This window comes from Microcaecilia unicolor, chromosome 2 (genome assembly GCF_901765095.1).
Source record: "Microcaecilia unicolor chromosome 2, aMicUni1.1, whole genome shotgun sequence".
Lineage (NCBI taxonomy): Eukaryota > Metazoa > Chordata > Amphibia > Gymnophiona > Siphonopidae > Microcaecilia > Microcaecilia unicolor.
Genome location: NC_044032.1, coordinates 386,994,806 through 387,018,928, shown reverse-complemented (window position 1 = coordinate 387,018,928; position 24,123 = coordinate 386,994,806). Strand labels below are relative to the sequence as shown.

Genomic DNA, 24,123 nt, shown 5'->3' with positions numbered 1-24,123 from the left:
GGACAGAGGACAAAATTTACTAGATAGTTCACCATTTATTAGTATTTGAGCCGTAGGTTTACTATACAATGCTCGCACGCCCATCAAAAATTCCCCATATATACCAAATTGTGGAAGAATACAGAACAGATGATCCCACAGTATCTTATCAAACGCCTTCTCTGCGTCAAGGCTTGCAATAATTTTGTCCCGCGGCTTACCCCCCCCTCGCCTGCATCGCACTCATAGCCCTCAGAATATTTGTGGAGGCATATCTACCCGGAACGAACCCAGTTTGGTCCCCATGTACCAAAGATGGGAGAACCCTTCCCAATCTAGAGGCCAGGATGCTCGCAAACATCTTGACGTCTTGATTTAACAAGGAAATCGGTCTGTACGACCCTAACTGTTCCTTATCTTTCCCAGGCTTTGGAAGTACCACTATAGTAGCATGAGTTAGATCTCCCACACCCTGTCCCGGTGTAAGCAGAGCTTGTCATACCTCACTAAATGGGCCTATCATGTGTGTCCCCAAGATCTTATAAAATTCGGGCCCTAAGCCATCTGGCCCAGGTGCTTTCGCCAGTTGATTAAGAAACTTACTTAATCATCACTTGAATTTCCTCCCCCTTGATGGGCGCATTTATTACCTCCAGCTGCTCTGGGGCCAGCGATGGGAGACAAAGATCTTTAAAAAATGTTATGCGTTAAAAGCAAGGGTCTTACAATTAGGTGGGACCTTTATACTTAAATTTCCTTGTAAATGCTATATTTCTTTTCAATCCACTAATTATATTTTCTTTGAGCCGGGAAAACTTTTAGAATTTATAGTGAATAAAGAGTAGTCTGCTGGTTGTCTGGATTGAATGCTATATCGGCTGCTCCGACTTGATTTCTTGTCTTTCCTGTTGTAAAAGTTTTTTTCTTTTTGAATTCGAGTAGACTGGGGTGGGAAACCGCCTCAGTTATCTTGTTTTAAATTTGAGTTCCTAGTTCTTGGATCATTAATGTGGACAAACAAATGTATATTTTTTTTAACCTGATTGTTTCTTTTTTTTCAATATTGTATATTTCTTTAAATTCCAATTTATGTATATGACATAAATGAAATGTTAAACTGAATAAATAAAAAATTAAAAAAAAAAAATGTTATGCGTTCCCCTGCATCGCATTGCCCCGAATCGTACAATGCTCTATAGAAGTCTACAAAAGCTGCCTGGATATCCCTTTCCACTTCACACATTTTCCCTGACCTGTTGTTCACACGTCAGATCACTTGCTTCGCGGGTCTATTTCGGACTAAGCTCGCTAATAATCTCCCCGCCTTATTACCCCATCTGTGTAATTTGTATTTATATAATTGAATATCTCTCAGGGTCCTCTGGTGTAAAATGGCATTGATGCTATTTTTCAAGTCTAGAAATTTATCCTTCACCTCTTTACCTTCCTTTAACAATGCCACCGTAGTATCTTGTAGTTGCTTCATCAGAGAAAACAGCTCCCCATCCCGTGTTTTCCTCATTCATGATGTATATTCTATAATTTTGCCCCTCATGACTGCCTTTCCTGCTTCCCAGAACACTACTGGACTCGTGTCTTGTGGGTTGTTATCCTCCAGACAGTGCTGCCACTCTTCTATTACAGTGGGGGAAATAAGTATTTGATCCCTTGCTGATTTTGTAAGTTTGCCCACTGACAAAGACATGAGCAGCCCATAATTGAAGGGTAGGTTATTGGTAACAGTGAGAGATAGCACATCACAAATTAAATCCGGAAAATCACATTGTGGAAAGTATATGAATTTATTTGCATTCTGCAGAGGGAAATAAGTATTTAATCCCTCTGGCAAACAAGACCTAATACTTGGTGGCAAAACCTTTGTTGGCAAGCACAGCGGTCAGACGTCTTCTGTAGTTGATGATGAGGTTTGCACACATGTCAGGAGGAATTTTGGTCCACTCCTCTTTGCAGATCATCTCTAAATCATTAAGAGTTCTGGGCTGTCGCTTGGCAACTCGCAGCTTCAGCTCCCTCCATAAGTTTTCAATGGGATTAAGGTCTGGTGACTGGCTAGGCCACTCCATGACCCTAATGTGCTTCTTCCTGAGCCACTCCTTTGTTGCCTTGGCTGTATGTTTTGGGTCATTGTCGTGCTGGAAGACCCAGCCACGACCCATTTTTAAGGCCCTGGCGGAGGGAAGGAGGTTGTCACTCAGAATTGTACGGTACATGGCCCCATCCATTCTCCCATTGATGCGGTGAAGTAGTCCTGTGCCCTTAGCAGAGAAACACCCCCAAAACATAACATTTCCACCTCCATGCTTGACAGTGGGGACGGTGTTCTTTGGGTCATAGGCAGCATTTCTCTTCCTCCAAACACAGCGAGTTGAGTTCATGCCAAAGAGCTCAATTTTTGTCTCATCTGACCACAGCACCTTCTCCCAATCACTCTCGGCATCATCCAGGTGTTCACTGGCAAACTTCAGACGGGCCGTCACATGTGCCTTCCGGAGCAGGGGGACCTTGCGGGCACTGCAGGATTGCAATCCGTTATGTCGTAATGTGTTACCAATGGTTTTCGTGGTGACAGTGGTCCCAGCTGCCTTGAGATCATTGACAAGTTCCCCCCTTGTAGTTGTAGGCTGATTTCTAACCTTCCTCATGATCAAGGATACCCCACGAGGTGAGATTTTGCGTGGAGCCCCAGATCTTTGTCGATTGACAGTCATTTTGTACTTCTTCCATTTTCTTACTATGGCACCAACAGTTGTCTCCTTCTCGCCCAGCGTCTTACTGATGGTTTTGTAGCCCATTCCAGCCTTGTGCAGGTGTATGATCTTGTCCCTGACATCCTTAGACAGCTCCTTGCTCTTGGCCATTTTGTAGAGGTTAGAGTCTGACTGATTCACTGAGTCTGTGGACAGGTGTCTTTCATACAGGTGACCATTGCCGACAGCTGTCTGTCATGCAGGTAACGAGTTGATTTGGAGCATCTACCTGGTCTGTAGGGGCCAGATCTCTTACTGGTTGGTGGGGGATCAAATACTTATTTCCCTCTGCAGAATGCAAATAAATTCATATACTTTCCACAATGTGATTTTCCGGATTTAATTTGTGATGTGCTATCTCTCACTGTTACCAATAACCTACCCTTCAATTATGGGCTGCTCATGTCTTTGTCAGTGGGCAAACTTACAAAATCAGCAAGGGATCAAATACTTATTTCCCCCACTGTAAGAAAGATTTAAAATCCGGGTCTAAATAAAGTGTGGGGTTCATTCGCCATCCTGCTTCCCGTTTACCCCTTAGACTGCCCAAGTCCATCCATACCATACTATGGTCTAAGATGAAAATATTCAAAGTGTTCAAAAAATATTTTATGAAAAATAACTTAGCAGTATTAGGGGTCTTTTAACAAAGCTGCGGTAAGCACTAACGCGTGCTTACTGCAGGATAAAATGCACTACCGAGGGGCGTGCTCAGGCATCCTGGGATAATTTCAGGATTGACACACGCTACCCACATGCTAAAAAATAAAGTTTATTTTTTTTTAGAGCTGGGGGCTTGTTTAGGGGTGGAGAGTGGGCGTGGCTATGCTAAACGGTTAGTGTGTGGGCATTGCTGCGTGCCAAGGATTAGCGGTAAGGGCTCATGCACTAATGGGGAAATTAATGCATGGCCATTATTGGGAAAACAAAAAAATCTGCCTTTTACCAGCAGTGCTAAAAGTGGCCACAGCGTGTGGGTAAGACCCGTGTTGGGATTATCACAGGCCACATTTTAGTGCTGCTCCGTTGGGCCCCTACTGAAGTCCATCGATAATCATCACAGAAATTGCATCATCTTAATGGTTTAATTCAAATTAGTGTAAGAACGCCATATCATACTCATACAAGCGAAAACACGACCGTGTTTCGAGGTGCAGGGTTGCACTGCATCAGGGCTGTTGATTCAGCTCAGGTCACCTGAAGTCTGACCGTATTTGTTCTGTTGTGCCTTTATAAAAGAGGCACGTGCCTCGATCACCTAGGCGCCTTGTCATAAAATATTTTATAACTTAAAATGAAATGCATTTTTCTAGAGTTGTTGATATTTTGGACCAATATCTTCTGTGAGACCATGGCTACGTGGTATTAAGGGGGCTCATTTTCAAAACAGAAAAACATAAAAAAAGCGGCATAGAATGGCGGATGGTCATTTTTCTTGCAAGAAAAGTCCAAATCGCTATTTTTGAATCACATTTTAAAGAGCTTTTCTATGCAGTTTCTCTACAGTGCGTCCAAATCACAAGGGGGTGTGTCAGGGGTGGGATTTGGGCATTCCAACAACTTGGACATTTTTCTGCAATAACGGAACAAAGCAAAAACGTCCATGGCTAAAAGTAGGACATTTTGTTCTGGACATGTTTCAATCACACCTAAGCCATAAAAAGGTGCCCTAAATGACCAGATGGCCACTGGAGGGATTAAGGAATGATACCCCTTACTCTCCCCCAGTAGTCACTGACCCCCCCCCCCCCCCAAAGATGTGACTTTTTTTCTAAAATGGTAACAAAATAAAAATGCAATAAGCACAAAACATCCAAAAACGTCTAGGAAATGGCCATTTCCAAAACAAAAAGATAGATGTATTTCAGGTGTGAAAATGGCCACGTTCACCACTTGATTTTTGGATGTTTTCAGCAAAATGTCCAAAGTTGGACTTAGACATTATATCAAAAATACTCCTTCACATATCATAAAATGACATGCAATGGAAAAGGAAGGCTGTAATTAGCTTGTTAGCTTTTTCTTTGCTAAGTGAGCAGTCTCCATTACTGCCTTGTCAATACTGGCATAGCAAAGTTATGGTAGCTAGAAATGGCACATTTCTGCCCATAAATTTACAATGAGGAACATAGAAAGGCAATCCATACCAGTCCCTCTGTCCATGGAACAAGTAGGAACTGTATTATAACTGGAAATGTGTTAGAAAACCTATTTAAATGTAAAGAATGGCCTTATAGGAAGTGTTGAGCTCCTTAGTATTTAAATTCTCTTCTCTTCTTAAAGTGCAGCCTAAAAACAAACAGTCTTACGACCAGGTGGCTGCAGTTCATCTTTCTTCATAAATTGCGGTTTTGTAGCTCTGACTCGTTAGATACAAGCTGTGGCTTTGGCATCTCTTATCACAAAAAATCCATAAGAAAACGCCGGCAGCTTGAGAAAGCTCCTCGGACTCAAGGATTTCTCAGCTATGGTTGGCAAAGTTTCATCATCCACCATCTTCAAGGCACGGCCATTCAGCTGAACAGATCTTTGAAGAGAAAAAAACAAGGGAATGACTGGTTAAACAACTGTTTTATTGGGTAGAATTTGAATTCCAAGCTGCTGAAGTGAGAGCAGAAGAGCAATCATTTCTCATGTGTTCTTCTTATCAGGGCATCACTCAAACGTTTTAAGACACATAGTTTGGAATAAAGACAAACTATTTTTATCTAACTTGGAGTCAGTGGCATAGACAGACATGATTTTGTTTGGAGGGGGAGGCAACTATTAATGTGGGTGGGCACTAGGCACTCCATTGTCTCCCCTTGGCTTCCTCTTCTTCCCGCCTCTGTACCTGTCATCTACCACATCATGTGGTCAAAACTGTTTTGAGTCCTAGCTTTGTATGGTTATTTTGATGTGTTTGTAGCAGTGGGATAGCCATGGGGGACCTATGGGGCCTGGGCCTCTCCTCGTTTGGTTCAGGCCTCCTCCACAACTGGAGATACCCAAACCCCTGTTAGCTGATGAGAGCCAGTGCCATAGTATGGCTTCCCTTCCAGCTACCAATATAGGCATTCCTTGCATATGCTCAGTTCGGCAGCCGGGGGGGGGGGGGGGGGGGGAGGAAGAGAGGAAATGCATTGGCCTCCCAGTCCTCCCCTGCCCCCCCCCCTCTAAAATCAAATGCTGGCTATGCCCCTGGTTTGTATTTCTAGGAATTGGTTAATCTGTTATTTATTTATTTGCTGGTTGTGCAATGGTTTAGGCACACCCGGTCAAACTGAAGATGATAAAAACATGAATATGGCAAAGGCAAAACTTTGGACCCCTTCCCAATCAGTACTGTGTAGCATCTCCAATAGCAGAAATAACAGCTTCTGAATGTTTCCTATAGCCAGTCGACAGCCTTTCTAGTCTTGCTTTTGGAATTTTTTCCCACTCTTCTAGCTCAGAAATATTTTTGGTCTCCTTGCATGCACTCTGTGTTTGATATTTCCTCAAGGATTTTCAATAATATTCAAGACTGGGGAACTGTGAAGCCATTCCAAAATCTTCACCTTTCCTAATAAAACCTCATGGTTTATTTGGAAGTATGTTTCAGATTGTTGTCTTGCCAAAATATCAAGCTTTGTTTCAGATTCAATTTCTTCATTAACTGTGGGATATGAGCTTCTCTAATCCTATATAATAAAACGCACCTCCAACGTTCTGAAGCCGAGAAAGTGAAGCCTTCAAACCTTGAAGCATTCCTGCAACGTTCCAGAACTACGTGTCGTCAATTGAGGAGATGGAGCCTTACAGAGCCACGAATGCTTCAAGGCTTGAAGGCTTCACTTTCTCACACACACACTCACTCTCTGTCTCTCACATACACTCTCTCTGACACACAGACTCACACACACACTCTGTCTGTCTGTCTGTCTGTCTGTCTCTCTCTCTCACTCATTCTCTCTCACATACACACTCCATCTCTCACCCACACACTCTCTCTCAAACACACTCTGAGGAAAGGGTGGCATGGAACACGCTGGGGAGGAGAGGGATGGGGGCATGGAACTCGGAGGGAAGGGGGGGCCAAGAACTCGGAGGGGGAGGAGGGACCTCGGACGGAAGGGGGGCCTGGAACTCGGAGGGGGGGAGAGGGAGGGAGGGAAGGAGGGGGTCATGGAACTCGGAGCCCCCCACACACACACTCACTCTCTGTCTCTCACATACACTCTCTCTCACACACTCTATCTCTCTCTCACACACTCACACACACATACACTCTGTCTCTCACACATTCTCTCTCTGTCTCTCTCTCACACATTCTCTCTCTGTCTCTCTCTCACTCACACACACACTCTATCTCTCACACACACTTTCTCTCTCTCTCTCAAACATACACACTCCGAGGAAAACCTTGCTAGCGCTCGTTTCATTTGTGTCAGAAACGGGCCTGTTTTACTAGTATTCTAATAATTAGTTGAATCCATTCTTCAATCCATCTGCAAAACATTTTCTGTGCCAGTGGCTGCCATACAACTCCAAAGTACAACAGATTCACCTCCATGCTTAAAGGCTGGCAAGATGTTTTGTCTTCAAACGCTTCACCCTTTTTTCTCTAAACATACAACTGCTTGCATCATCCTTTACAGATAAGTTTTGGAAATGTTTTAATACATTTTCATGAGGTTTTTGCATATATTTCATGACCTTGTGAACCATATGTTCTATGGGAAGAAATTTGCAGACTTCAATACCACACAGTATTATTTGTATGAATGGGCAATTTAAAACATTTGCCTCCCCCCCTCCCTGTTTATTAAGCCATGCTAGTGGCTGGTGGTGTGCTAATGCCAACACAGCCCATTCACTTTGTATGGGCTGTGTTGGCATTGCTGCGTGGTAAGCCGCTAGCACGGCTTTGTAAACGGAGATTAATTTCTACACAGTCATCATTTTACACATAATAGATTAGGGAAGCCAGTGGTGTAGCTATGTGGAGCCACAGGGGCCTGGGCCCCCGTAGATTTGGCCCTGGGCCCCCCTGCCGACAACCCTCTCGACCCCCCCTCCCGCCGCCAGCCCGCTGTAAACCGTCACCTACCTTTGCTGGCAGGGGACCCCAATCCCTGCCAGCCAAGGTCCTCTTCTTCCAGCGCAAGGCTTCGTTCTGTTTCTGAGTCTGACGTCCTGCAAGTTCTCAGGTGGCAGGGGTTGGAGTCCCCCGCCAGTAAAGGTAGGCGGCGGCGGGAGGGGGGATCGAGAGGGTCGGCAGCGGGGGGGGGGGGTCACAGTTGGTGGTGGTGGTGGCGACGGGGGGGGGGGGGGGGCGGCAATGGGGGAGGGGGCTAAAATGTGCCCCCTCACCTCGGACTCTGGAGCCCCCTCCCGCCGAAGTCTGGCTATGCCCCTGAGGGAAGCTAATGATGTTTCCTGAGCATGAATGATTTGCCTAAAACAGGGCAAGTTTTATTATTTTAGCTCACTGTGCCACTCCCAGAAATGTGACCTTCTATACTGATAGCTCTCAGCATTCTCATTACAAATTTTCAAATTTTAGTGATGGTTTTCTGAGGTTCGGTAAACTTGTTACACAGCATGTGTAACTTTATACCTTGTAGAGATTGTGTCAGCTGCTGTTCATTTAGACATATTCATTGAAACATACAATTTGACCAGTGTGGCTAAACATTTGCATACAACTTACGTCCACGACTTGCAGAATCCCACCCCTTGGCCTTGGTAGGCGAGAGGTCACAGCAGTCATTTTGTGGAAGCTGCCACTAGAGGCAGGAGTGAGTGGGGTTCACTCCTGCCCCCAGCACCCCTCACTGGACAACCAGTATTGTGAGTTAGGCCTGGGGAGAGCCTATGGTGCTGCTGGGGGGGTGGGGGGGAATCGGAAGACTTGGGGAATTTTTATAAAAATTATGCGGGTGACTATCGATAATTAGTGCCTGCACCCATATAACTGCTGGCTTCTTGCCACCACCTCCTGTACCGACCCTGACCAGCCCACCTTTTTTATGGCCAGTTACAGCTGATATTCAGTGGTACTGCCCAGTTAAATGTCACTGAATATCAGCAGTTGGGCAGCCCTGAGTGAGTTAAGTGGGCAGAAGCCTTTCCTGCCAGCTTAAATCACTTTGAATATCGGGCCCTAGGAATACCTAGGAAACAGAATAGTTATAATCCCAAATTCTACATTTTACATTTCCCAAAACATAGATTTGAGAAAGAAAAGCTTTAAGCTGTTTTTAAAATGACCTATAGTTTATCTGCGTTCTTAAGGTATAAGGTAGACTATTCCATAATTTTGCTACCTGATAACTAAATATCTGTGTATATTACACCTCCATTCCACTTGGAAAATTAAGTCTAAAATGATTCCTCAAACATAAATTATTAAGAACCAAAGGAAATATTAATAAATTATTTATATAAAGTAGAGCTTCTCCATACAAATTTTAAAAACTATTTTACAAATCTTAAAAAAAATTCCTCTCTCCTCGATTGGCATTATCACATCTTCTAGCATAACACAGCAGCCTTGTCGTTTTATTTTGTAAGGTCTGCAACTTCGTATTTTACCACAATCTAAGGGGTCCTTTGGGTTAAGTCTGTTACAGCACCTTAGTAAAAGGACCTCTAAATTTGTACCTGAGGCAATGGAATGTTAAGGAGTGGTAGTGGGATTTGAACCCTGGAATTCCTGGTTCTCAGTCTGCTGCTCTGGCATTTCTCACAGCACTAATGTTGCTCAGTTTGACAGCTGAATACTGTGCCACTTTCTCTTTTGAAGACTCTTGCTAACAATCATTACTATTTTCAGTAACACAGCCTGGCCTTTGATACTACTAAATTATAATGGGATGTGTAGGTCACCTGGAGAGTAAGCTGGCATTCCCAGCAGGCCGCAGCAAATATTCATCCACATACTTGCTGGATAAAGAGGAGGGGAGCTGAAAATTCCTGGTGCCATTATACAAGTTTAAAACAAACAAAGTGATATCTCCTGCACTGTATTTTGGGCTGAAAAGGAAGAAAGAAAAAAAGTCTATTAATGATGGCAGAGTTCACATTTCACTTCATTTACTGCATTTCTTACTCACTTTACTGAGTATCGCAAAGCGATGTACAACAAGATAAATTCATTACAAAACTAAACATAGTATATAAACAAATTTATGCCCCCTCATAGCATGCCATCTCCAAACGTTCAGCACCCTGTTACAGTATGACCCTCTCAGTGCAAAAATATCACTGCTAAATAAATTATTTTAAGCACTACCTCTGCCCCGCCTCTAACTTGATGCATAATTATATACAGATAATATTGGGCAATGATTTAAATGGCTTGATATTATCCAAGGGGTTGATAGTTAGAGAGGGCATAATCGAATGGGGATGACCATCTCTAAGGGTGCCCATCTCTAAGGACGTCCCGGCGAAGGGACGGGGAAACAGCTATTATCGAAACAAGATGGGCGTCCATCTTTCGTTTCGATAATACGGTCGGGGACGCCCAAATCTCAACATTTAGGTCGACCTTAGAGATGGTTGTCCTTAGAGATGGTCGTCCCCGGTTTTCGGCGATAATGGAAACCGAGGACGCCCATCTCAAAAACGACCAAATCCAAGCCATTTGGTCGTGGGAGGAGCCAGCATTCGTAGTGCACTGGTCCCCCTCACATGCCAGGACACCAATCGGGCACCCTAGGGGGCACTGCAGTGGACTTCAGAAATTGCTCCCAGGTGCACAGCTCCCTTACCTTCGGTGCTGAGACCCCAACCCCAACCCCCTCCCCAAAACCCACTACCCACAACTGTACATCACTACCATAGCCCTAAGGGGTGAAGGGGGCACCTACATGTGGGTACAGTGGGATTCGGGTGGGTTTTGAAGGGCTCACATTTACCAGCACAAGTGGAACAGGTAGGGTAGGGGATGGGCCTGTGTCCACCTGCCTGAATTGCACTGCACCCACTAAAACTGCTTCAGGGACCTGCATACTGCTGTCATGAAGCTGGGTATGACATTTGAGGCTGTCAAAAAAAAAATTTTAAGTTTTTTTTTAGGGAGTAAGTGGAGGTCATCCCTGATTCCCTCCGGTGGTCATCTGGTCAGTTTGGGCACCTTTTTGAGGCCTGGTCATGAAAACAAACTGGACCAAGTAAAGTCAACCAAATGCTCATCAGGGACGCCCTTCTTTTTTCCATTATCAGCCGAGGACGCCCATCTCTTAAGCACGCCCCAGTCCCGCCTTCGCTATGCTTCTGACATGCCCCTGTGAACTTTGGTCATCCCCGCAACGGACTGCAGTTGAGGACGCCCAAAATCGGCTTTTGATTATGCCCATTTGGGCGACCCTGAGAGAACGCCCATCTCCCTTCTCTTTCGAAAATGCCCCCGATAGTGAGTTAATTGGGTATGAGAGGCCCTTGCCTGGTTTACTCACACTGACTGGATTCCATATATGGCACCTAAAAAATCCATGCAAAAAACATTTCTGCCTAAGCGTATTCTATAAGTGGCGCCTAGATTTAGGCATATATAGAATATGGATAGTTGATATCTCAGCATCTAAAACTACGTGCATCCATTTACACCAAGAAAAACATGACGTAAATCCCAGCACGTAGATTTAGGCACACTGGGCCATATTTTATAATTATGCGTGTAAATGTCAGAAGGCCCATGAAACGCCCATTTCCCCGCCCATAACCATGCCCCCTTTTGCCTGCACGTGTTAGAAGTTAGGCACACTGAGTTACAGAATATGTTTAGTGACTTGTGCACGTAAATTGAAATTATTGCCAATTAGTGCTCATTATTGCTTCTTAAATGCTGTTAATGCTAATTGGCTTATTAAGCCAATTAAGTTACACACGTTGTTACAGAATACGCTTGGATTTCGGCGTAGATCTCTAAGCGCTCTTTATAGAATCCAGGGCCACTAAATATCCCCTCTAACCACTACAGCTGAAACCGGCTACTGTACAGGCAGTCCAGGGCGGAGTCCGTACTTAACCAAGACAGGTGCCAATATTCAGACCTTAACCAGGCATATTGGACTGCATGAATAGCAGTCCAATCTTTGTCTGATTTAACTTATGCAGTGAAGGGCTGAATATCGGCACTTACCTGATGATGTGCTGGTCGGACAGCTGCATATATTCGGATATTTAACACTGACTGCCCCCAGGTAATTTTCTGAAAATACATGGACAAGCAAGGAATGTATTTGCTGGCAAGTGGCAAACTCAGAACTTTCTCATCCATATATTTTCAGAAAGTTACATGGCTAATATCAGGCCCTTCAAGTTGTTACATGGCCCGATATCCATATAATTATGAATCAAGTTAGAGATGCAGCAGAGGCAGTGCTTAAAATGATCCATTCAGCAGTGATAATCAAGCACTCTAAGGGTAATGCTATAACCAGGTGCCTACCAAAAGTGTCAACATGGCACGTATTTTAAGCCTATTCTATAATAAAATAAGTAGGTGCCTATTTTTCTATATGGAATACTAGCCCGAGTGTCTAAAAACGTTTACATTTACCTCCTAATTCTCTAAAACACACTTTGAGATGCACATGTAAATTTGGGCATGCACCCAAATTAAACGCACACTGTTCTGCCCCCATATTCATGGAGACAGAGTATATTGTGATGTATATTTAATATGAGTTTTATCTGTATTTAATTGCATTGTTTGTGTAATAGATAGCACTGTGTATTAGAACTGCTTTTCCTATAGTTTCCAGTTCCTGTGATTGACTCCTTGTCAGCTTTCCCTATTGACTATTAGGTCTGAGCTAGGGCCAACCCTCCCTCTCTGGCCCCCTGGGGGCTGTGTGAGAGAGCCCAGTCTTCCCAGCATACCTTTGTGATCAGCAGCTGTTCTAGGGGCTGACCCCTCCTTAATCTACTGTAATTCCATCTAGAATTTTCATCATTTCCCAAGTCATCTCCCAAAGACTTACCCCAAGTCATTCCCCATGTATTTTCTCTGAGTTCTCCCCTTATTTTCCTTGAGTGTTACAGCTTTCCCTCTCAGCTGGGATGAGGTTCTGGCCATCTCTTTGCCTCTAAGGTGGCTAGATACAAACTCTATTAACAGAAAGCCACAATACTTTTACAAGCAACTGAACTGTAAACTGGATTTTCTTTGTTTATTCCGAGTACTACAATAAAGAAGATTTGCTTAAGAACTAAGGCCCAGATGCATCAAACAAACGTAAAAAAATCTAAATCGTTAAAGTCCTTAACGATTTTGAAAAACCGAAGCATGCACCAAAAAAACAGGTCAAACATGTTTGTTGCGGTATCGAGAAGTACAATGTATCAATGAATCGTAATCCCCGTCGGTAATGGGCCCCTAAATCATGCGCAGAGCAGCCAAGCGTTATGCTGGCTGCTCTGCGCATGCCACAAACGTCCAAAAAAAAACCCACAACACAAACACGTGGCTCCCCACTTCCCCCTGCACTAACCAAAACAAAAAAAAAATCCAAATAGATCGGGAGGGGGCAAAGGCGCTCATCAGGAGCGTCCTGTATGGGTGCCCTTGCCCCCCCCCCCCGAGATCGCCGCTGTTCCCCGCTTCAGCCGGTTTTAATAAAAACAAATCTCCAAATTTTCTCATCCCCGCTCCCCCTCCCTTCCTGTGTCTCCTGTCCTTTGCTCCAGGGCTCCACCTCCCGCCATCCTCCGCCTCCGCCCTGTGCCCCGCCCCCTGGGATTGTCGCCACCGCTCCCACCCTCCACTGGACCCCCCCCCTCCGCATTACCGTCCCGAGCAGCGCCTGTCACCTGTATTTGGAGGCGCTGCACAGGATAAAACATCTGATCGCCAATTGCTTCTCCCTCCTCCGACATCAGTCTGTTGTTCCTGGGCCCGCCCTCCATTGACGTAAGTTACCTACGTTAGTTATCTAAGTAGGTAACTTATGTCAATGGAGGGCGGGCACAGGAACAACAGACTGACGTCGGAGAAGGGAGAAGCAATTGTCAATCAGATGTTTTATCCTGTGCAGCGCCTCCACATACAGGTGACAGGCGCTGCACGGGACGGTAATGCGGAGGGGGGGTCCGGTGGAGGGTGGGAGCGGCAGCGACGATCCCAGGGGGGCGGGGCATGGGGCGGAGGTAGATGATGGCGGGAGGTGGAGCCCTGGAGCAAGGGACAGGAAACACAGGAAGGGAGGGGGACCGGGGATGAGAAAATGTGGAGATTTGTTTTTATTAAAACCGGCTGAAGCGAGGAACAGTGGCGATCTCGGGGGGGGGGGGGGGGGGGGGGCAAGGGTGCCCATACAGGACGCTCCTGACGAGCACCTTTGCCCTCTCCCGATCCATTTGAATTTTTTTGTTTGTTTCGGTTAGTGCAGGGGGAAGTGGGGAACTACCGGTTTGTGTTTTATATAACTTTTTTTTGTACTTGCCAGCTTGCATTTTTAAGGTGCAGGAGGGAGCAGGGAGATGACAGCTCAGGCCTGAGTGACAGGTCTGAGATCTCGCTAAATTTCTCACGTTAAATGATTCGTTAGAATCGTCGGTATGGTTAGTGCATTTCAATGGTAGTTTCTGGTTTGCATTCCGTTTTTGTTATCTGCTAGCGGCTTCAGAAAAAGGCCTATAATGCATGCAACGGTGGCAAATTTTGTCGTTAAAGGGTCGTTAGAGTTTTGTGCATCTAGGCCTGAGAGTCTACTGGTGAAGCTTCTGCTTGGAGATGGTTTATGCTGGCTGTTTAAGCTATACTATACTTTGCCTAGAAGAGTGCACACATTTTAATTGAATTAAATTAGCACCAATAATTGACTTTTTAACAAGCAATTGTGTTAATTGAAATCAATTAACATATATGCATGTAATTTTAGGTGTGTGATCTGTGCCTAAAATTTACACACATCCTAGAAAAGGGGGCGTGAAAATGGGAAGGTCATGGGCATTTCAGGCGGAGTGTAGGGTATGGATTCCAGCCACACTATTATAGAATAAGGGGTCTCCGCATCTAAATTTAAGATGTGGGCACTTGCACCACATTTTCGTTGGTGCAAACGGACAAGCCTAAATTTATGCACGACCCCGGCTCTTAAGCGGTATTCTATAAACTGCACCTAACTTTAGGCGCATCTTATAGAATACTGCTTAAACGTTGTGGTTTTTTTAGGTGCCATTTATTAAACCTAACCCTTAAGGCACAAGCACTTAAACAAGCCCCACAGCTGGTGTGAATGACTGCACAATCTAAGTTTGGACTTGAGGCAATTGAGGGAGAAGTGACTTGCCCAAGGAGTGTCAGTGAAAGAGGTTAGAGCAGCAGGCTAAGAACCAGGGAAGTCAAATCCCACTGTCACGCCTTGTGATCATAGGCAAGTCACATCATTGCAGTAGTGTAGCCAGGAACGTTTTACAGGGGGTGCATCTCCCCCCTGCATCACCATCACCCCTCTCCCCCGTATCTTAAAATCCTTCCGGCTTTAGTCTTCACCTGGGCAGCAGTAGCGGCACTCATAGGATGCCTGTGGCCTGATCCGGGACATTCTCCCTGAACCGTCCCACCTCTTCTGATGCAACTTCCTGTTTTGTGAAGAGGTGGGACGTTCATGGAGGATATTCCAGAGCAGGCTGCAGGCAGCCTATGAGTGCCGTTGCCGCTGCCCAGGTGAAAACTAAAGTTCGGAGGATTTTAAGGTGGGGAGGGGGGCAAGTCTGACAGGGGGGGTGCATACACCACTGATGCATCTGGTTTAAATACACCACTGTATCACTGTCCATTGCCTCAGGTACAAATTTAAATTGCGAGCCATCTCGGGACAGGAAAATATCAACTGTACCTTAAAGTAACTTATCCTGAACTATTACTGAACCAAAGCTGTGTCATCCAAAGAAAGGAAGATCAACCCTCCTAGTGTGACGTGAATTAAAAAGCATGGCCTTCTTCCACTATGCTAGGGATCATCATCTTTCTATAGGTATGCACACATGTGTGTACAGGTAATGAAGTGTATTCGAGGTGGAAAAGACTGAATAGAAGGCATAGCTAGAATCTTCCAGTTTTTAAATCTTCATTTCAGTTTTCTAAATTGCTTCCAAGATGTTTCCATGTTGTCATAGGAGCCGACTCTGTGGGTGCCGTGGGTGCTTAAGCACCCCCAATATTGAGAAAATTCCTTGTATGTGTCCAGGGAGGGGTTATTTCCATTAGGCTTAGCACCCCCAATAACTTTGAAAAGTTGGCTCCTATGCATGTTGTCACTCAGTCATGTTTTTACTCGTAAAGCAATATGTGAATATTTTATCAGCTTCTGTCATACTTCTTTCAGCATTGTCAGGCAAAGGGATAATGAGCTTTTCTTAGTACAAGATTCTCCATTTACAACATTATCGTGTAATTTTCCCTGTCTTGAAACTGTATGAAATGAACCTCTTGAGAAAATATGCTGTATTTTAGTAATCTGCAACCCATATTTACCCAATCCTACAGTTTGGATTTAATAATTTAGTATTAGTAATTCAGGTACAGCAGGTTCCAGCCTCTACAGCTTACAATTTACGCAAGTATATAAGGCAACAGGTGATAAAGTGATTTCCCTTAGGTCATAATGAGTATCAGTGAGGGAAGTATATCTTGAATCCTGGTTTCCCAGCTCATTGTTCTAAAACATTAGAACACTCCTCTCTTAAATACCTTCTAAAAAGCACTGTTTCTATCCATAAATGTGTACAGCACTACAGTACAGTGCTGTACACATGTGTGGCTGTATTTTATCTCAGCTGGCTTTATTATTGGATAGCTTAAAACAATGCTTTCAAGTGCTTACTGGTTGCTGTTTGTACAGTGGAGGTAGGCACGAAGTTTCTTGTCATCTGTACCATCTGTGCTGGAAATGGTAGCTTTCAGTACCTTAGAACCAACCAGCTTCTTGTAGATCAGAGACAGCCAGTAGTCCTGCATGAAATAAAAATTTGGTGTGTTACATAAGCACGTGCATGGCAATTATATGACTGGGCATCTGCAAGTAATTTACACAATATTTACACTTGCTTGCGAAAGTGCTAGCAGGGTGCCTAAATGCCACTCTGTGGCATAGGGTGCAAATGAAAGGGGTGTACACATGGGCGGGGCATAGGGTAGGCAATGGGCGGGGCTCCCATTTACACACCCAATTTACTGAACACTGTTAAGTCACACCCGTCCCTGCTGGATTTAGATACCCATCATTATGTCAGGTCTAAGGCTGGTGTAACTGTGGGGGGGGGGGGGGGTGTAAATGTAAGGCACACCGACACCAGGTTATGCTAGTGTTCTAGAACACATACTGCTACAGAATAGGCTCTCACCACCCATCCTCCAGGCCCCTAAATGGAGGCTCTCGATTATAGAATTACCCCATAGCACATCCTGTAGCTGAGGTTTATATTCAAAGAAGGATGTGGCAATAGTTCCAATGCAAAAGATGCAGACTGAATCTAACAATAAAGCTCTACCTAAACTGTGCTAACAAATGTTCAATAACACAAGCCCTGTTATTCTCAAAAGGTCTTATCTACTATGCATTTAACTTACATTAATGCAGCTTAATTTGTTTGTTCCTGAGGCTTGGAACTGCAGTGGGATGATTAATGTCTGAATTCCTCTTTGTTTTTTGAATGAGTGAGATTTTAAGGAGTGTAGGGAGGACCATTATTTCTGCAGGTGTGATCACACTTGGAGGTTTTCCTTTCAAACCCCAAGGCCTCACAGGGGCCTAAAGCCATTTGCTTTGTATTTTTTTTATTTTTGTTACATTTGTACCCCGCGCTTTCCCACTCATGGCAGGCTCAATGCGGCAGGCAATGGAGGGTTAAGTGACTTGCCCAGAGTCACAAGGAGCTGCCTGTGCCGGGAATCGAACTCAGTTCTTCAGTTCCCCAGGACCAAAGTCCACCACCCTAACCACTAGGCCACTTCTCCACTTGTGGGAATCACTTATACTCAGATGATCAAAACTCCGCGCTGTTCCAAACAGCGCTCCAAAAATAGAGCTGGAACAAAGCGGGGCATTATTGGACCTATGATCAGAGATAATTGCAAGCAAATTTAAGCACGCAATTATCTCTGATCATGGGGCAAAAGTGCAGGAGAATTGTGCCTGAGCATGCACTCAGCACAATCCTCCCGCACTTGTTTGACAGGTCAAACCTGTCAAACACAGGGGCTGGAGGTCCACGGGACCACCAGGCCCCGACTACCCTTGCCCCAAGCAACGGGGGCTGGAGGTCCAGCAGACCTCTGGTCCCCCCGATCCCCCTCCCCCCAGGTTCAGGGAGGGCTGGAGATCCAGTGGGTCTCCAGCCCCCCCCAAACTCCCCTCAACAAACAGTCCCTGGTGGCCTATTGAGTGACCAATCAACCAACCCCCCCCCCCCCCAGTGACGGGGGCTGGAGGTCCGCTGGACCGCCGGTACCCGCCACGATGATCCCCCCCCCAGGTTCAGGGAAGGCTGGAGATCCGGTGGGTCTCCAGCCCCCCTAACCCCCCAGCAAAGGGTCCCTGGTGGTCCAGTGATCAATTCGCACCCCCTCCCTCTCTCCCTCCCTACCCACCTACCCCCTACCTTGTGGGTTGGAGGAGGGAGGTAGCTTGCCTCCTTCCTCTTCCTTTGACCCAGCAAAATGGTGGTGCCCAGCCCTGCCCAGTGTATCCAACCCACAAAATAGAGGGGTAGGTAGGTAGGGAGGGAGGGTGGATTGATCACTGGACCACCAGGGACCCTTTGCTGGGGGGGTTAGGGGGGCTGGAGACCCACTGGATCTCCAGCCCTCCCTGAACATGGGAGGGGGGGGGATTGTCAGGGGGACTGGAGGTCCGCCGGACCTCCAGCCCCCTGTTGCTGGAGGGCTCCAAGTTTGCTTTGTTGGGGGGAATGGGGGCCTGCCAGCATGTAAATGCATGCTGGACAGGGCTCACCATTCCTCCTCAATGATCTGCAAACCCTAACGCCAGCTTGGAGCTGGCGTAGGGTTTGCCGCAGCCAGTAACCCAATCTTTGGTGCACTGGTCGCTGATCATTGGGGATGAATATGTTTAGCTCTGTTTTTCACGCATTTGCATGCTAGTTGCGTTCAGAGCCCTCGAGCGCATTGTTTCACGTGCTCGAGGGCTCTGATCATGGGGCGGTAGCAAACGCTGGCGCTAGTATGTCACTAAGAGCCTCTAGCGCCAACGTTTGCTTCTGATCATCCCCCTGTTACATAGGGAATCTAACCTCCTGCCACCTAGCATGGAGAAGTGAAATGTTTTTGTAGAAGACCCCCCCCCCCCCCCCCCAATCAAAGCACTGATTATTACAGTTTTTTATACTCACAGGTAGGGGTTCCAGATTGGCATCCACTAGATTATAAGCTCCAGTTCCAAAGAAGGTTTGTCTCATCACTATGTCAATTCCCAGTGTGGCTGATAGTCCAAGCTTATCCAACCACCTGTTATAAAGAACAAGCCACAGAAGTATAAAGAGAAACATATGCAGACACAGCACCATTGCCTCACCCCATAATCTCAGCACAGTATGCAAGGAGAGATACAAGATGCAGGGGCAGGAGTAAAAGAGTAAAGGTAAAAAGGTCATGGATTTGATATACCACATTTGTGTGGTATAACTAAAGCAGTTTACATTTTTTATTATTATATGCAGGTACTTTCTCTGTCCCTGCTGGGCTCACAATCTAGGTTTTTGTACATGGGGCAATGGAGGGTTAAGTTACTTGACCAGGGTCACAAGGAGCTGCAGCGGGAACTGAACCAAAGTCCCGTGGTTCTTAAACCACTGTACTAACCCTTAGACAGCTCCTCTATTCCTGAAGTACTTATTTACTTATTATACGTACAGTATACAGTCTCCGTTAACTGACGTTAGGCTTACTTGAAGTAATCAGTCATAGTCCTCTGTACACTCTTGTGTCTGTGAGTTCCACAGACTACGTCTGCCAGACGGTAAAAACTGTCATAGCACTGACATCCAGTGGCCTTCAGATAGGCCCGCATGGTGTTGAGATTCTCCAGCACTCTTGCAAAAGTGACAGGAGGTTGTTGAATTTCGTCAGCATGTGCCTCACTGCTCATTTCATCATCTGTTTCATCATCAGCCGTTGCCTGCGTGTAGGCACATATCTGGACATCAGTGCTGTCATCAGCTGTTTGTAGATCGTAATCAACAGCTACGTAGTGATGAAACTCCTCTTCAGTAACACCGGCTGGGATGTCAATAGCCTGTTCATCTGACGCGTTTGCAACAGCTGCATCTGTTTCGTCCCTCTCCACATCCTTAACAAAGCTTGCCCGCTTGTAGCAGTTCACAATGGTTGCCTGTGTAACATGATTCCAGGCTTCTTTCTGCATATGTAGGGAATCCAACAGTGATAGATTATGAGCCAGTTCAACAGCACGTTTATCCTTGCCAGTCTGGTCAACCATAACGCTCATCAGACGACGTAGCACAAGAGCCCGATAATGTTGTTTGAAATTGGCTATTATGCCCTGATCCATAGGTTGGATCAGAGAGGTAGTGTTTGGTGTCAGGAAGACCACCTTGACGTTAGACAGCCTGACATCATCACTCTGTGCAGCACAATTATCACAAAGCAACAAAATCTGACGCTTTTGTGCCCGCATTCTAGTGTCTAACTTCTTTAGCCACTGCTTCCAAATTTCCCCAGTCATCCATAGTAGAGAGGTGTGGTAGCCGTGTTAGTCCACTCTTAAGGTTATCAATAGAAATCAAACAAAATAAAACATGGAAAAGAAAATAAGATAATACATTTTTTATTGGACATAACTTAATCCATTTCTTGATTAGCTTTCGAAGGTTGCCCTTCTTTGTCAGATCGGAAATAATCCATGAATTTGCGTTAGCCTCGTATGGCACGGGTAGTCGCTTAACATTCTGGAAGCAATGGGGCTGTTTGCTCTTTCCAACGACGAGGGGTTTCAACTTCTCACTCCCATCCATATTGCAGCAAAGGAGGATCATCAGTCGGTCCTTCAACGTTTTACTTCCTGTAGTTTCGGCTTATTTAAATGCAAGTGTTCCATCAGGAATCGCTTGCCAGTAGAGTCCATTTTCATCAGCATTGAAAATGTCACGAGGTGCAAACTCGTTCAAGATGGTAGGAAGAACTGAAACAACCCAATTTTCAGTACCAAAGTCATCAGCGTCTTGTTTTTCACCATGCTGTTTCTTGAATGTTATGTTCTTCCTCTCCTTCCATCTTTCCAACCATCCAACAGTGATTCTGAATTCAGTTAGTCTAAGACTTTCAGCTAGCTGATTAGCTTTCTCCATAAGCAGTGGACCTCTGACAGGAAACTGTCTGCTCCTGACTTGAGAAAACCACCGAAGAAGAGCATCTTCTACATCCTCAGCTTTTCCCGCCCGTTTTCGTTTCCAGTGTGGATTTGTATTGTTTTGCCAGTCTTCCAGAAGCTGGTCTTTTTGCTTCAAGATACATGAAATTTGACTGGGATTGACACAATATTCTTTAGCAACCGATGCTTGACTTTATTTGTTTTCTAATTTTTGAAGAACTTCTATTCGTTCAGCCAGTGTAAAAGTCTTACAGTTGCGTGACGACGACTCCAGTGTACACTCTAACAACATTCTTTTGCTTATTCTGCCTGTGGCAGTTAACCAACGAGATTTCAAATTTACCGCCCCTTTGTCACGCGCCAATCAGCTTCCATATTCCGTGCGCGCACTTATGCGGAGTCTTTCCTGCAGAGGAGCGGTCTTAAACCATGCATATAAGCGAATCTTGCACTTATCAATGGTGCGCTAAACCGAAGTTTATCCCCATAGAAATTGATGGTGCCAAAAACGAGACTGAAGTATGGCATGCAGTTAAACAGAGCATGCGCTTATCCGACATGAACTTAAATGGAGTAAACTGTATTGGCAATATCTAAGAACCCTCAGGAAAGTAAGACCAAATATAGAATCCAAAAAATGCTCTCAAAGAGATCATATGGAGGGGCATAATGGAACAGAAACGCCTATCTCCATGGGCGTTTATCTCCGAGAACGGGTCCGTGAAGGGGCGGGGCGGATCGTATTTTTTAAAAGAAAAAGACGCCCATGTTTTATTCGTCAAGGTGTGAGCTGGGCGTTTTTGCTTTTCAGCGATAATGGAATATGAAATCGCCCAGCTCAAAAACGAATAAATCCAAGGCATTTGTTCGTGGGTGGGGCCAGGATTCATAGTGCACTGGTCCCCCTCACATGCCAGGACACCAACCGGGCACCCTAGGGGGCACTTTTACAAAAACCAAATAAAAGGTAAAAGAGCTCCCAGGTGCATAGCACCCTTCCCTTGGGTGTTGAGCCCCCCAAATCCCCCTCAAAACCCACTGCCCACAAGTCTACATCATTACTATAGCCCTAAGAGGTGAAGGGGGGCACCTACATGTGGGTACAGTGGGTTTGGGGGGGTTGGACGACTAGTAGCATTAAGCAGCACAATTGTAACAGGTAGGGGGGGGGATGGGCCTGGGTCCACCTGCCTGACGTCCACTGCACCCCCTAACAACTGCTCCAGGGACCTGCATACTGCTGCTTGGGAGGAGGGTATGACATTTGAGGGTGAAAGTAAAAAGTTGTGAAACATCATTTGTTGTGGTGGGAGGGGGTTAGTGACCACTGGGGGAGTCAGGGGAGGTCATCCCCGACTCCCTCTGGGGGTCATCTGGTCATTTAGGGCACTTTTGGGGGCCTTATTCGTCAAAAAACAGGGTCCAGGAAAAGTGTCCTAAATTCTAGCTCAAAACTGTTCCATTATCGGCGAAGGGCGCCCATCTCTGTTCGCCCGATAACCACGCCCCAGTTCCGCCTTCGACACGCCTTCGATACGCCCCCGTCAACTTTGTCCGCATCCGCGACGGAGTGCAGTTGAAAGCGTCCAAAGTTCGGCTTTCGATTATACCGCTTTATTTGTTTTTGTGAGAAGAACGCCCATCTCCCGATTTAGGTCGGAACTTGGGCATTATTCTCGTTCGATTATAAGCTGGATAGTGTGTGCAAATAATAGAGAAATAATTACATATGAAAAACGATAATTGTGTATGTTGGGTCCTCAGTTCAAAGCTAGGAAATAGAGACATTGCTCTTCCCTAACATACAGCCAAACAGAATTAATATTCATATATATATATATATATATATATATATATGTGTGTGAGTGTGTGTGAATATTGTAAAGAGTATGTAGGACAGGCCCCAAAGGAACCCTGGGATAGGCCAGAATACCCCCGTTATAGGCAGGCATTCCCCAGGAAAAAACTAGAAATAAAGAACTACAACTCCCAGCATGCCCCAAGGGAGACCGGGGATAAGAGAAACTATGTGCATTCCCAGGAGTCTCCAGAGGAGGGCCGCAGGGGAAGGAATAAGGCTGATTCTCCAACCTGGTGGAAGAGGTGGTGGAACAGGTGGGTGGAGAAAGAAGAACCACCAAAGAGCTTTAATGAAAGAAAGGGTGAGCAGCTGGGAGAAGGGCGGGGCGAGGAGAATATGGATTGGGCTCCTGAGGAGAGAGAGGCAGAGAGTGAGCCTTGCCCTATGGAGGTGACTGAACCGGAGAACACCCTGGAAGAGCCGATGGACTTTTCAGCTCTGGCTCAGCGAAAGCCAAGGAAGTAGTGGGGCCAAGTCGGGTCAAGCGGGAGGAGGTCAGGTAGGAGTATGACTGACCAAGAAGGTGGGACCCTAGGCTTTGAGCCCGCGCAAAGCCATTACTGGATGTTTGTGAAGCTTGGCTAAGCTGAGCTGTGTTTTGAAAGCCTGGCTAAACTGAGCTGTGTTTTGAAAGCTTGGCCTAAAATTGAACTGTGTTTTGAAAGCCTAGCTGGACTGAGCTATGTTTTTTGAAGCTTGGCTAGGATTGAACTGTGTTTTGAATGCCTGGCTAAACTGAGCTGTGTTTTGCAAGCTTGGCTAGAACTGAACTGTGTTTTGAAAGCCTGGCTAAACTGAGCAGTGGGGTAAAGCTTGGCTAAAAGTGAACTGTGTTTTGGGGAAAATCCCGCTACACTGAACAGGGTATTTTTTTCTTGTTTTTTTTATTATTATTTGCTGCTACTCTTCCCCAGGAGGGAGGGAGAGGAAGCAGCTGTGGAAGCCTGGACTGGGAAACTAACCGGATTGAGAAAGGTGAATGATAACTGTGCTTTGTTTTGTGTTTTGGTGCCACAACTGAGGGAAGGACTAGGCAATAAAAAGCTTCAGTGTTCTGAGGGAAAAAGGAGCAGTACTGGAAGGTGTTCTTCAGGCTGTGGAGAGCTGCAACCGCTGAGAAAAGAGGATACACTTTACAATATATATATAGAGACATTGATATATATATCCTATATAATAAAACACAACT

General features: G+C 45.5%; 1 protein-coding gene across 1 annotated transcript in view; it reads right to left on the bottom strand.

Annotated features, from left to right (window-relative positions):
• Positions 1–4,616: 4,616 nt before the first annotated feature.
• Positions 4,617–24,123, bottom strand: part of HPSE (heparanase) — a 71,186-nt gene continuing 51,679 nt past the window's right edge. Inside the window, exons 9-12 of the mRNA XM_030192483.1 lie at positions 19,077–19,191; positions 16,550–16,677; positions 9,600–9,746; positions 4,617–5,274 (exon numbers count right to left, since the gene is read on the bottom strand). Of these exons, the coding sequence (XP_030048343.1) occupies positions 5,115–5,274; positions 9,600–9,746; positions 16,550–16,677; positions 19,077–19,191 (550 nt within the window). The 3' untranslated portion in view covers positions 4,617–5,114. The remainder of the gene's footprint in view (positions 5,275–9,599; positions 9,747–16,549; positions 16,678–19,076; positions 19,192–24,123) is intronic.